The 14,616-nt window shown below is 41.2% G+C and overlaps 2 protein-coding genes across 2 annotated transcripts in view; one reads left to right on the forward strand and one right to left on the reverse strand.

Annotated features, from left to right (window-relative positions):
- The window catches only part of Usp53 (ubiquitin specific peptidase 53), a 59,682-nt gene extending 52,818 nt beyond the window's left edge, over window positions 1-6,864 (forward strand). The window contains exons 15-16 of the mRNA XM_032897376.1: window positions 2,513-2,609; window positions 3,995-6,864. Of these exons, the coding sequence (XP_032753267.1) occupies window positions 2,513-2,609; window positions 3,995-4,904 (1,007 nt within the window). The 3' untranslated portion in view covers window positions 4,905-6,864. The remainder of the gene's footprint in view (window positions 1-2,512; window positions 2,610-3,994) is intronic.
- Window positions 6,865-8,817: 1,953 nt separating this feature from the next.
- C3H4orf3 (chromosome 3 C4orf3 homolog) lies at window positions 8,818-10,591 on the reverse strand. Its single transcript, XM_032897377.1, has 2 exons — window positions 10,283-10,591; window positions 8,818-9,605 (listed from the first exon to the last, which is right to left on the reverse strand). Coding segments are annotated over exons 1-2 (198 nt in total). The 5' UTR covers window positions 10,480-10,591; the 3' UTR covers window positions 8,818-9,604.
- Window positions 10,592-14,616: the final 4,025 nt, after the last annotated feature.

Here is a 14,616-nt window from a genome sequence, read left to right on the forward strand (position 1 = left end):
TTGTCTCTGTTGAGAAGTCTGGTGTAATTCTGATAGGTCTGCCTTTGTATGTTACTTGGCCCTTTTTCCTTGCAGCTTTTCTTTTATTCTTTTTTTGTTCTGTGCATTTAGTGTTTTGACTATTATGTGATGAGAGGATTTTCATTTCTGGTCCCATTTGTTTAGTGTTATGTAGGCTTCTTGTACCTTTATGGCCATCTCTTTCTTTAGGTTGGGGAAGATTTTGTTGAAGACATTTTCAAGTCCTTTGAGCTGGGAATCTTGATTCTCCTCTATTCTAGTTATTCTTACATTTGGTCTTTTCATTGTGTCCTGAATTTCCTGGATGTTTTGGGTTAAAAGTTTTTTGTTTTGAATTTTCTTTAACCGTTGTGTCAATCTCTTCTACAGTGTCTTCTACACCTAAGATTCTCTCTTCTATCTCTTGTATTCTGTTGGTGATAACTTACATCTGTAATTCCTGTCTTCTTTTCTAGGTTTTCCATTTCCAGGTTTTTTTTTTTTTGTGTGTGTGTGTGTGTGTGTGTGTTTTTTGTGTGTGTGTGTGTGTTTGTGTGTGTGTGTGTGTGTGTGTTGTGTCTTTATTGTTTCTACTTCATTTTTAGGTCTTGGACCGCTTTATGCAGTTCCTTTCCCTGTTTACTTGGACTTTCCTGTATTTCTTTCAATGAGTTATTTATATCCTCCTTAAAGGACTCTATTATCTTCATGAGATAGGAGTTTAGGTCAGCTTCATGATATTCAGGTGTGTTACTGTATTCAGGACTTGCTGTCGTGGGGAAACGAGGATCTAACGATGCCCACGTATATTAGCTTCTGTTGCTTATGGTCTTGTGCTTGCCTCTTGCCATCTGGTTATCCCTAGTGTTTTCTGGTCTCAGTGACTCTGTCTGGAATCTTCTTCTTTTTTCCTAGATTGCAACAGGTCTCCTGGTAGGCCTGTTGCCCTGGCTGTAGCAGACCTCCTGTGGGGCCTTCCACCTGGGGGTGGGGTCTTCAGAGGCACAGAGAAGCTGCTGATCTGTTGCCTTGGCTATAGTAGATCTCCTGGGAGGCCTTCAGACTGCTGTCTCTTCAGAGGAGCAGTAGTCACAGATGCCCTGGGTGCAGCAGATCTCCTGGGAGGCCTCAGGATGTGGTGTCAAATGTTTTGAGTGCAGTGGTTCTTCTGGTATGCTTCAGGATATGATGTCAAATGTTCTGAGTGTAGCAGATCCTCTGGTCCTCAGGATATAGTGTCTTCTGGGAAGCAGACTAGCTAGCAGTCTGTCCCAGCAGAAAGGACCAGGCAGAAAGGGATTGTTATTCGGCAGGTGGGGTGGGGTGGTTAGGGAGATGATGGGTCCCTGAGTTCACTGGCCCCCAGCAGCTGCTGTGGGAGTTGGGGGCGCCGGTCTCTTATCAAATGCTGAGTGCAGTGGATCCTCTGGTATGCCTTAGGATATAGCCTCTTCCAGGGAGCAGACTTGCTAGCAGGCTGTTCCAGCAGAAAGGACCAGGCAGAAGGGGCAACCTACTTTTAATAAGGGTTCAACATCTCCTCCAACCCCCCACCCCCACCCCCAGCAGAGGTAGTAAAAGAGGAAAGAGTTAGGATGTGGGGAGTGGACCTGTTCAACAGTAGTTCTCTGGGGGTGAGCTGGATCGTCTTTGGCAGCTGCTACCTTTTATATGGTACAACATTGGCTTCTAGGGACTAAATAGTTCTTAAAAAGGAAAACACGGTTTGGGATTTTTAAATTCACAATGTTACTTAGGAATAACAAGTTGGATCCTAAAGTGATTTTTCATAAGTCTTTAGCATTCAAAAAACCTCGTATCTATCATTGTTAGAATTGAGGGTAAGTTAAGCCACACGGTACATAATATGAGTCACGGTGAATGTGGGCATGATTTGGGCATGGGTCAGTGGTAGAGCACTTATCTATTGTGCAGAAGGCCCTCACTTCCATCCCCAGCACGGAGAGGAAAAGCACAGGCCTGAGTTAGACAGATCTGGTTTTGAATTTGCTGCCTAATTAATCTGGCAAGTCATGTAGCCTTGCCAAGTCTGCTTCTACACAAAGATAGTAATTTCTTAGTAAGATTGGTGCACATGCCTTGAAGTTGTCTTCTGTGCTGTTCTCATACTGTCGCAGTATTTGAACTGACTCATGTCACTAGCCAGTCCTGTGAGGTAGGTAACTGGGTTCTTGTCTCATCCGTCTCATAAGGGCGGCAGATGTGGATGCTTAAGTGGCCTGCTTAACGTTACCATGTCTTCTGCAGGGGTTTCCATTGTTATATGTTCAGTAATGATCATGCAGTGGGGAGGAACACATGACCCAGAACAACAAGATTGTTCTGAGATTGATGATACCTTAGAACAAGTAATCTTAATCTTGCATAAAAGGATTTAGTAAACAAATGGGAAAAATTGAACTTTTGTAGATCACATACACAGGTGTAACGTGAGTGGACTAGAGTGTATAAGATGATTTAAATTATTTTGTTTCCCTTCTGTTTCCCCCAGGCTTTAGAAAAGACCTCCAGGACTTGGAAGCAGATGATAAATCTTATGAGCTCCACCCAGAATCACATGTGCAAATAAAAAACCATTTGGCAAAAAGGTAATCATAGATATTTAGAAATAGGAAATTTTCAGTTCCTGATTCATATATAATGGAAACTCTTGCAGAGGGAATAGATGTGTATTTTCAATCTGAAAGTATTACAATGCTTATTTTATTGGGTAATCTAGTAGCATGTAGCCCTGAGGACAGAATGCCTGCAAGCTGTTTGGTACACATTTTACTGCACTCTCGTATGTAGCAGGCATACAGAAGTGCTGATATCCTTAGCTTTTCCTTATACTTAACCTCAGATGCCTAATGCCTTTTCCACCTTAACTGCTCAGTTGTTTACCCTCTAACACTCACTTTTTCGGTTTGAGGTGTAAATAAAACCAGCAGGACTTTAATTTTTCTTCTTCATGATCTTGGGCTCTTATTGTTCTCCGATTTTCCTAAGTCTAGAACTTAAAGAAACTTTTTTAAAGCACTTCCTTTTTGTCCTGACAGAGTTGACATCCTCAGTCACTGTGGACTAGGTGAGCACAAGCACAGGATAGGACACAGCAGCAGCCTGTGTCACAGCCTACAGGTGGGCAGGTGGGCAGGACTCAGACAGCCTAGGGAATGCTGCCCAGAGGTCTACACAGTAGAAAACCGAACTCCTAATGTCAGGAAGCTTTCGCTTAGTGACTGGCACTGAGTTAGCATTGGGTAACTAAACCCTTAATGGGGAGGGTCTAGTGTATTTACAAGAAACACTTTGTAGTTTCCATGGTGCCATGAAAAGCAGTGGAGCTGGGATTTCATCATAGTTGTTTCTGTTCAGCCATGCCCTGCTGCTCTTTGAATTCCAAATAACTCTGGAAAAACTGCTTTTACTATAGAGAAAAATAATTTAATTATTTCTCTTTACTTTAAAATCACTTACGACCTCAAGACAGTCTTGATTAAGATTATACACTGTCTCGCACTGTAGATCAGAATTTAAGCATCTCTGCTGCCTAGAAACATTGTAATCTTGGTAGGAAATGTTTAAGCTATTGAATTATTTGCTTGTAACAGTTCCCTTAAATTGTGTATGTTATCATAAATAAATGTAGTTTCAGCATTTTTAATCTGAAATGAGTTTTAAGATCACATGTGATTAGCATGCACAGGCCCTGGGTTCAGTCTCTTGCCCCTACCACTCCCCATCATACAGTGAGGATACTGATTCGTGAAGTGATGGATGTGTCTGGCAGGCATATATGTACTCTGCTGGCATATAGGTTCAGGATCAGAGGGAACTGAAAATGTTAACAGCTGCAAAGTAGTCCCCATTTGTACTACTGTGCTGTAAAAATGTAAACCATAAGCTGGGAAAAATCAAACTAAAAGACAAATACTTTGTTTCCCTCTGTGGTTATTTGGCTTTACTTTTTATTTTTATTTTTAAATTTCAGGTCACAGATTGGTGAAACCAATGACAAGCTGTTTCCTTCAGCCAGCTCACAAACACCTGCAAGAGAGTATGTCTACCAGACAAATGAACAGAAAGGAGAAAAACCAGATAGGACCAAATGTTCTGAGTGGCGTAATACAGACATTTCTGAAGGAATGGGTTTGCCATTTCATGTTGATGAGAGTTCTGTGGCTGGGAAGAGAGTCAACAGTAACGAAACAGTCTCGCCATCTTCATTGTCTTCCTCTGTGAGAACTGCTGGGTTAAAGCCCGAAACTGGACCCGTCATATTTTGGCCACAGCAAAACATCACAGAACAGGGTTACTCTGAGAATTTGCTGTCCAGAGAACTCACACGTCAGTCTGCCTGCAATGCTGATAGTTGCCAGATGCCAAAACTCCACTGCCACCGTTCACCACCCCCTTTGCCACCAAAGAAATACTCTACAACCAGTGTGCCCAGGTTAGAGAGAGCTGGATTTATACCTGACGTCAGGCTTCCCGAGGCATTTAACACTAATTTCTCCAGTCTTCCAAAACACAGCTTGAGTACAGCCTCAGGACCAAGTTCAGAAGGGAGTGCGTACATGACCCAGGAAAAAGATAAAGAAACCATTCAAGTGAAGCACCAGGCTGCCAACAGCTGCCCATCTAGTTGTTCAACTGGTGGTTTTCAGGCAAACTCAAAAGCACTCGTCAATATGTTTTGCCATCCAGATCAAGACTCTAGGTCTGTGTGTCCCAGTGAAACAGTTTCGTTAACTACCTATTTCTCAGTTGATAGTTGCATGACTGATACGTACAGATTGAAGTACCATCAAAGACCCAAGCTCTGTTTTCCGGAGAGCAGTGGCCATTGTAGTGATAAGTCACTGTCTCAGACTGAGCAGGTAGAGGGATCTATTACATAATGGTCCTTTCTTCAACCTGCCCTCCGAGCAAAGATAAAAACCCTGGCATGCATTGTTTGATAAATGAACCAGCCATTAAAAATACCAACTGATAAAACCTAATGATATATAAAATAAAACCTGTTATTTTGAAAATTATTAATCAGGTTAACATATATTTTATGATCAATTTACTGAATATTTTAGAAATTTCCTTTGGTCTTGGCGTGCCTTGAAAAATAAGGAAGTATATAATTAATTTGCTGTATGTAAGAGTTGAGCAAGCGCCGTGCCTCCTACTGTTAGGTAGCAGGTGTTTAACTACTGTACTTCAGTGTAGGCTGGGGAGTTCTGCTAAATAAGAAGTACAGCGTGTCCAGGAAAGCATATCCGCTTTCGCAGAGCACTTTCTGGTGGGTAACCAAAAGATGGCTATACCCACATGCTTTTGACTTCTATGACAGTCTAATACAAGTGATCTTTCAAGTGTCTTAAAAATGCCCATGGATTTGCTATGTTATCATCTGGAAAGCATTTGCTTAATGATGAACAATTTTTAATAAAAATATCAAGGTCATATAAAATTTACTTTGTTCCTAGAACTTTTCAGAGTGTCTATCATAATTAGCCATTATAACTTGTACCCAAAAATATTTCAGTCATGTAAGTTAAAAATAAAAATATGGTAGTATATTTATCTTATTTAATTGTCTTCTAGCTTTATATGAAATGTGAAAGATCTTCCCTTTGGTTTGATTTACTTTAGGCTGCTATTAACCAATGTTACAAGTTAACTTTGGGCTTCTTCTCGGGATGGTCACTGCTGCTTTGATCACTAAAAGATTGCTAGATGGTCTGTGCTTTTACTATTGAGGCTTCCAGGTTAAATTTCTGCCTTTATATAAGGTTTAATCTTAATGAAATGTTTTTTTTTTTTTTTTTTTAACTTAAACAAATAATAGCTTTAGCTCCACTACCATCATGGAGTGGAGTTTATTTATATTAATTTTTTTCATTATTTTGAAAGTAAGCTGAATTGCCTTATTAGTTTTGATTTTATTTTGTAACAGGCTGAAAACTAGTTTTAGCATAGTTTCGTAATAACTACTCCAGAGAATTAAGAACTACAAAATTAGTTAAGTCTTTATTACCTCTCCAAATGGGAAGGCTCATAATCATGACTTTAAAACTCATAGCTCGCTGAGCCCTACAAATTATTAAAACTCAAAACCCAACACTTGTTTAAGAAAAGGTACTTTTAACTCAAAATTGCTTATAAAAGTGTTGTCAATTCTTAGCCAAACCCTGTTTTTGTTCATTTCTAGCATAATTGGTGACCATTACTTTGTATTCTCTTAAGGAACACTTGAATATAAAATTAAAATTTATCCTTAAAGATTATTTTTTAACAGCTTTTAGTACGGAGCGTTTGTAAATAATGTAAACTTTGTAAAAATTGTATTTGAAATGTCAGTGTTTATAATTCTTGCTTTTATAACATTGTAAAATACTAGAAAAGATCTTGTTATTTTTAATAGTTTTTAAAAGATTTTTAAGTTTTAAAAAAAAAAATCCCATTTGGTCTCTATTCCCTGTTGGGAATGCATTATCTGAAGCACTAACTAATTTCTGTGCATTACAGCAGTTTCCTAGATGAACCTTTCGACTCCGTCGAGTTTGCAAACAGAAGTGTCATTTCTCCTCTCGGTTGATGCACAGCTCAGTTACACACTCTGCATTATCTAAGACTGAATAGAGAACCTGCTCATTTGTCGACAGAATAGATCCAGTACGTTTGCCTAATTAATTGTATGTATTTCTTCTCTGGTGCCTATTGTTAACCAATGTTTCCGTGTCGATAAGCTTGTAACTTCTTAAATGATGTAATTATGTTTCACATAGTTATCTCCAGAATATTATATTTTCATGTGAAATCAACTTCTTTTGGCTCAAAAAAAATGAAACTTAATTTTAAGCAGTATAGTTGGTCTTTTCTTTGCCTTTATGAACTGTGGTCCCCTTCCCCAACTACTCAATTTATGGGAAACATTAAAAAAACAAAAATGTAAAGTTCACAAATGTTAGCCGAGGATGTTCCCAAGATTTACATCCCCAAGTCCCACAGCTCGTGGCAGCAAGTTCTGGGCAACATGTCAGTGATTTAGACTGTGGGCAGTGTGGATAGTAAATCTCTGGAACACAGCGTTTTTGGATTGAAAACAGCCATAAACAATTCGTAATGGGTATGCAGGGCTGTTTTTTCAATAAAAGCTTACCAACATCAAATCTAGATTAGATGTGACTTTCATTTAATAAGAAATTGTTTTCTATTCACTTCCAAGTATTAGGGAAAATGTGTACATTTACTCCTAGCACTTAGGAAGCAGAGACAGGTGGATCTTTCTGAGTTCAAGGCCAGCCTGGTCTGCAAAGCTGTGTACAAGGCTGCACAGTAAGACCCTGTCTCAGAAAACAAAATGTAAAAGCAAAAGCAAAACCCATTCTTGACTAAGAAGCCTTATAGCAAACATTTGGTCCAGTGCCCAGTTCTGTGTCGTCACTGGCTTCCAAATGTGTACCTTGTGTTTAGTGCCCAGGGTTTGGAGCTCTTTAACTCCTGGAATTTTTGGTTAATGTCTCCCTAAAAAGTTCTTCCAAGTCCAGTTCAGATGCAACGATCAGAAGCTACTTCACGTTTAGAAACCAAGTGTGGATTTACAAAGGAACTTACCAGATTACTTTTTGCTGTCTTTAAATGGGAACAAATTTGCAGCTTGCCTTGAAGTCCCATTTTTATATTTCTAGTAACTTCTAAAGTGTGAGCATCATAGTTTCCTTAAAAAAAGAATCTCAGGGTTGGGGATTTAGCTTAGTGGTAGAGCGCTTGCCTAGCAAGCGCAAGGCCCTGAGTTCAGTCCCCAGCTCCGAAAAAAAGAAAAGAAAAAAAAAAACTCAATTATCTATAGGTCTTGGAGCCTTCATGCTGTTCCTGTATGGCAATTACAGCTATGTATTAACTATTCTTGAGTTCCTGAAAGCACTATAGAGAGAGAGATTATCAGCAAGAAATTGTCTTACATGAGGCTTAGAAATCTCATCTATCTACTGTAGGCTTGAAGCCTAGGGAAGGTTGAGTTCTAGTCCAAACCTTAGGGACTGGCCAGAGCCTGAGAACTCAGAACTGTAAGCACTGACGTCCACACAGATGAACAACTGAAAAGCTGGTAACCTGGGCAACGGGGAAAGTAATGAAAAGGGCTGGAGGACTGTTTATTAATTACAGCTGTTCAGCTAGAGTGGGCACGACAGTAAAGACAAACACTTTCAAGGGGGCTATTTTAAGGGGAGGGGTACACGACTGAAGCATTAAGGCAGTGGGTCAATGTCAAGGTACTCAGAACAGTCCCAGCTGGGGCCCAAGGTCCCAGCTTAGTTAACTCCAAGGTCAGAGCAGTCCTGCGTGGAGGAAACACCTGTGCTCTGAACCCAGCTTGTCCTGACAATCCTACTCTACTGTTTTGTTCTGAGGCCAGGCTACATCAGCGCAGCCTTTGCTCATCTCAGGACAGTATCCACACAAATAGATGTTCCAGCAGAGAGATCTGCCTTCTCTTCTTGTCCAGGCTCTAAAAGGGGGATGACTGGTCTCACATCAGGGAGGCTTCCTTTACTGTTTGTCCAACAGATTAGCTTTTCCTGAAACATAGACAGACCCAGGAATAATGTTTTGCCATCTGTCGTGAATCCCTTAGCTCAAAGGGACCCAAAAACTCAACATTATACTAAGTTCTCCAAACTAGAAATGTCCAGAGCAGCTGGCAGCTGTGGTGGGCTGGCTTGGGGCACAAGAGAAAAAAACAAAAACAACAGTGTGACCTAACGGCAAGCTAGTAACCTCCCCACACTACCACCAGAGAGTCTGACACATTGAAGCTAAATTCAGTGATTAAACATTTATTAGAGAATATTAGTAAGCAGTAAAATCGGGTCCCAGAGTGTGGTAAACTCAGTGTCACCCCAGTCCTGTATTCTAATACACATACTTCAGTTACACTTTGCACAAAAAATTATCCAAGCAAATGCAACAGTATCTTAAGACAACTGTCAACAGTTTACCAAATATTGTGAATTATAAGGGAGAAGAACACCACCTCTGAATATTTTAGGCAGTTCTCATGTACTGAAACCAGCAGTATAAAAAAACTCTAATTACCCAGATCTTAAGGTGAAAAGGAATAGCTTCCAAAATATTTATAGTAGCTGCTTTGGGACTGTAGCCTTTCTGCATAAATGCTACCTATTCAACCCTAGATAATAACTATTTTATAATGGCATAGTTTTAAAACAATATCTGAGAAAGTAAGCTTCACAAAGATAACATTTTTTTTTTTTTTTTTTTTTTTTTTTTTGGCTGATGTTCACTGCTGTGTCCCAACTGATGCCTGGGTAATAGAAAGGGGCCCAATACCCGATGGATGAGTAAATGCTACATAAATTTCCCTAAAATACTTAAATTACAGGCATTATTAAAAATATATATTATATATCATTTAGCTACAATCATGGTTTTAAACATATAGTAATACTTTAGGGAGGTCAAGGGCTGAAGGAAAGGTCGGAGGTCTGGAATTCAGCTCCTGGAAGTCCTCTTCATTCAAGAAGTCTAGTAGTTTTCAGGATTCACTCCAGAAGCCAGCTGTTCTAGACTCTCAGCAAACCAGTCTGTAAAGACCAAACATTTGTTTCCTTTATCTGCTTATTTTTGACATTTAATGAGACACTGGACATCGATATTGCTAGCCTTTGCCTATCCCTACATAATTTACACTATGGCTTACCAAAATGGCTTAACAAGTTTTTATCAAAAATTCTTATCTTTTCATCATCAGATTACCAACCCCCACCCCCCCCATTCTCTGCCTTCTAGTTTGCCACAAAACCGAAAAAATGAGAGCCAAAGCGAACCCAAGATACTCCATTCTTAGAAGTAGGAATGGGGATACTTTGGAAGATGAGTGTATTTGCATAAATTTGCCCAAAAATTTACAGGGCTTGCTTTGGAATAACATTTTAAGTACACGCACAACACTCAAATCACTTTAGACTAATCACACTTAACCTAATTTTTTTATTATTTACGAAATTTACTTTTTATCTTTATTAGTTTTTAGTAATTTTTATTATTTACGATAGATCTAATTGTGAGTATAGGTTTCTAAAACTTAAGCAGTTCCGTTGTGGTGGTGAAACTCAGGACAGCGCACCTGAGGTGCCAAGGAAATCCACTTTCGCTCTTTCTCCCAACTCCGCCATCTCTAGCTGCGGCCCCTCCCTCCCGGAGAAGACTGAAGCAGTCGCCAGCCTCCTGAGCACTGCCACTCTGTACTCAAGACACTCACCAGGGCAAGAGGTACACGAAGATGAACAACGCCAGGTCGAAAAGGATGAAGAGCCAGAGATCCAGCCAGTAGGAGTGTTTCGGAATCCCGTTCATCCCCGACTGAACGGGCTCATCTTGGTTCCTCCTTCCAGCTGCGGACGAGCCCCTCCGCTCTCGGACACCATCGGTAACAGACGCCGCCTGGCCCACCTCCATCTTCACGTCGTTTCACTTTCCGCGCACCTGAGACTAAACCTGAAGGCCGCTGCGCGCCCCAGTCTTAGCAATCGATTCCGGACAGCCCCGCCAATCACTTAGGCGCCCCGCCCCGCCCCGCTCCGCCGCCCCGCCCCCTGGACCGCGCGCAGGCGTCCTCCCTTTCTAGGAACTCCCCGCACGCTCTGTTCCGCATCGTCGGGAACGCGCAGACTCCGCTGGTCCGGCAGCTGATCTTGGCGCAGGCGCCTTCCCCGCCTTCCCGATCGCACGCATGCGCTCTGTACCCGCCGCCTGCTTCCTGGTGGCGTGGTGGGTGGCGTGTTTATCGGTGGCTTCTGTGGTACAGGTTCGCTGCCTCACGTAGCGCACATCGCCTTGCACAGCGCACAACTGGTTCTCCCGGTTTCTGGGACGAAAACTGTCTCAACCCCTTTTCTCTGGGTTGATGCCAGAACTTTAGGAACAGCATCAAAGGATTCCAGTCTTGCCCACCCACAAAAGTAGTCTTTTTGTAAACACGAGCATGTGTGGGGATTTAAAAAAACAAAACAAAACTGGATCCTGAGAGTCTCCGATATTAACTTTGGAGATGATAACATTGTGTGGCAATGTAAAAAGGTTGGCAGTCCCCTTAGGATCATCTCTAACACCTGTAGTAAGCCTTTTAGTTGCATGTTTGGGAAGTTTGGGTGATTTTGTACAGACTTGGGCGGTTTGCTCTTAAGTTTTGAAACGGTTTTGATGAGTTGCGCGTTGTAAGGGTCTATGATTTGCTGAAGCCTGATAACCCGGACTCAAATAGTATGTAAGCGCAAAGAGTGTTTTATATTGCATGCTTGGGTCTCCAAGATAGAGAGACAATCAGATATGCTCGCAGTCCTGATTTACAGCACATGAGGGGAATTCTAGGGTAGATGGGCTTTGCCTTACTCTATCGCTAGGCCAGAACCATTACCTTGGTGTGTTGGCTGCAAACAATTGCTGAGGATTCCGGAGATAGTTGGCCTTACCTTGCTGTCTTCTGAAACTACTCTGTCAGGGTGTGAGGGCTGAAACTGTTGTTGACCCATTTTCCTTGCTTCAGGCCAGGTATCAGGTCAGTTTCTGATGGCAGGGTACTTTCTGGCTAGCTGCTTGAAGCCTGCAGATTTTAGGCCTAATCTGAACTGACAATTTGAAGCCTGTCATGGAGTTAACCTGTCTCATCAATGTCACAATTACAATGGTGAATTTTCAGAAAAGTTAGCCCACTAACTTTTACCAACCAAATAGCCCAGATAGTGTCTTGGGCCTGTAGAAAAACTTCTTTCTCCCTTCCCGAACGTGCCTGTCTAATGTACCCACCAATATATTTTGGACTTGCCTTGATTTATGCCTTTTTTGTTCTGTAAAATGATTTTTAAAAACTTTATGAAACTGTTTCCACCTGAGAACCTGGAATTGAAGGTAACCTATATATCTGTTCCGTGGCCATTCAGGGTGACTCCAGGATAAACTGTCTCTTTTTTCCTTTAAGATGAGAGCTGTAGTTTTTGCATAGACAATACAAAGGTTGGTTCTGGATTTAGAAAACTGGGCAAAACTGACAAATTAAGGTTACTAAAATAACCATAAAGTGAACTTCAAATTCAATATCTTAATACTATCGGTGTGCCACTAACTGGGCTTCACGTTGCTAGTAGGACATACAGACAAAGACAGCGTGCATCTCCAAAGGAAAATTCTGTATCCTTTGCCTTGTAGATTGTGAGAATGAGAGCCATTACCTGGGAATTAGTCACACTGTGTGTTGAGCTTCAGGGATCTCCACACAAATAACTCAGACTCCTGTCTCAGTTAAGCAAGAATAGTTTATTGAATGCACACCCCAAGACCGATTGATCAGGGTCGAAGCCCAGGCTCTGGAACTAAGACTGGACCTTGAACCTATAAGGGCCAGCTTATAAAGGAAAACCACAGTGACCACACACACAGCCTGGCAGGGAGGTTGGCTCTGAGTCAAGCTAATCTGCCTAGCTAGACAGAGCAGTTCTAACTGACTGACTTACATTCTGTTTGGTCGTAAGTGGAGCTTATGGTTGTGGGATTTCTTAAGCTTAACACATCTAAGAAAATACAGAAAGTAACATGGTATGTGGGCAGCATGACCCTGTTGTGAGCCAAGATATTTTTCTGCCTCACTAACTGGCAGGCGTGGAACAAAATGTCTGCAGCTCTGCTGGGAGAGAAGGCTTCAACAATGTACCGTAGACAGATTATCTCACGTTCATGGGCTAGAAGTGACCTGCTTTTAATTAATATTAAGTGTTTACAATCCTTTAAAAAAATTGAATGAACTGCTGATTCTTCCAGAGGTAGATCATGCATCCACCGGCAAGGTAAGACCACTTTCTAATTATTGACATAGGACTGATAAAACTTGAATTTATTAAAATGGAAGTAGCCTGACATAAGGTGAAAAATTTTTTAAGTGTTTCCAAGTACCCCTGGTACTGAGCTGAGTTTGATGCCTGTGTGGGTGTTGGTTTTCTTGATCTATCCAGGAAGGCACGAGGTGAGGGACATCCACGCACAAGTATTGTTTCTCTGGGGAAAGTAATTGTTGCAATCAGACAGAGTCGTTTATGTCAAATTCAGTTGAAGGATCCTTCACCTCTTCAGACTTAGCTGTATTGGTTCTTGGCTACTCCACATAATGGAAATGAATGGAGAACATGTCGAGGAAGGAATGCTATGCCAATTGGTTAAAAGCTCGATTGAAAAAAAACAAGAAGAGATTTCTCTGTGTCCAAACTGAAAAATTTTTTAATATTTTGTCTAGCATATTGGCTTGATTTGTGCCAGTTTATTTTTATTTTTATTTTTATTTTTACAAATTTGCTATGTTGTTAGGCTGGCCTAGAATTCCCTGTCCTCTTTAGGCAGTAACATAGGTTCAGACCCAAATGACTATGGGCGTTAACCCTGGGAGAAAGAGCATCCACTGAACTTGCCAGAGGGAACAGTCCTTACCCAACACACAGAAAAATCAGCCACCTACAACAGTCACAAAAAAGATCCACGTCTTTCAGAGGAAGCTTCCCTTCCCTTTTGAGCTGTGAAACGGGGAAGCAGCAGATGGCTCTTAAGGTTCGTGGTTCCTTGAGTCTTCTCCAATCCTCTGGAGTGGATTAGGAAGAAAAAAAAACCAACTTTCTCACCACCATCACAACTACTGCTCTGTCTTTACAAAAGAATAGTCATTTGTTTGTTTGTTTATCTGGTGTAGCCGGGGTACAGGCCAGACCACATGTATGGAGGTAAAAGACAACTTTGTGAAGTCGATTACGCTCTTCCACTTGTATGAGGAGCCTAGAGATTGAACTTAGGTTGCTTGCAAGGCAAACACGTTTACTGGCTAAACTGTTTCTCTAGCCCTACTCCACGTCTTGCCCAACCCCATATTCACAAGCCGCAAAACCTGGATCTCATGTCGTAGAACACGCACAAGATTTCTTCCAGTCACTTGTCCAACCTTGCCTGGCTTGTATCCACTTCACGTCTTCCCTGCAGAGTGCAGGCTGCCCTTTAGCAGGGAGTTGCCATTTTACCATCTTGGCACCTTCTACAGTTCCTCAGACAATACCTTGAAAATAGAAGGCATTCAATATTTATTCAGTTTTATTTTGTTATATCCTGTTAGGCTCACCTAAAGCAATCCTAGTCAAACATACTTTTTACAAATCTCTTTTAAACATTATAGTGTAATAAATAATACCACAGGATCTGATGCAACTGATCTGTCAATCTTGGCGGGGGGACTTTCTGAGGTTTACTTAAGTACTAGTAGTTAATACATATTAATTCAGTCCTCCCTTTACACAGCCCCTTTTGAATAATTCAGAGAATCAAACCTAGCATTCAGGTTTCTCAGCAAGCGTTTCCCACTGATTTACATCCTTAACCCTTAATTATTTTCCTTCTTTAGCTTTACTAATACTTTCTGACTACTTACAGTTTTGTCATTGTCTAGAAAGCCACAGAGGCAATAGTCACACGGTTAATCGAGAGTGCCGATTGAGCACATCAAAAACAGAGCTCTGAGATTCTTCATAATGGCTTGTGTATTTGGACTCCTAGGCAGAATGGGCTGTG

Source organism: Rattus rattus, chromosome 3 (assembly GCF_011064425.1).
Source record: "Rattus rattus isolate New Zealand chromosome 3, Rrattus_CSIRO_v1, whole genome shotgun sequence".
Classification (NCBI taxonomy): domain Eukaryota; kingdom Metazoa; phylum Chordata; class Mammalia; order Rodentia; family Muridae; genus Rattus; species Rattus rattus.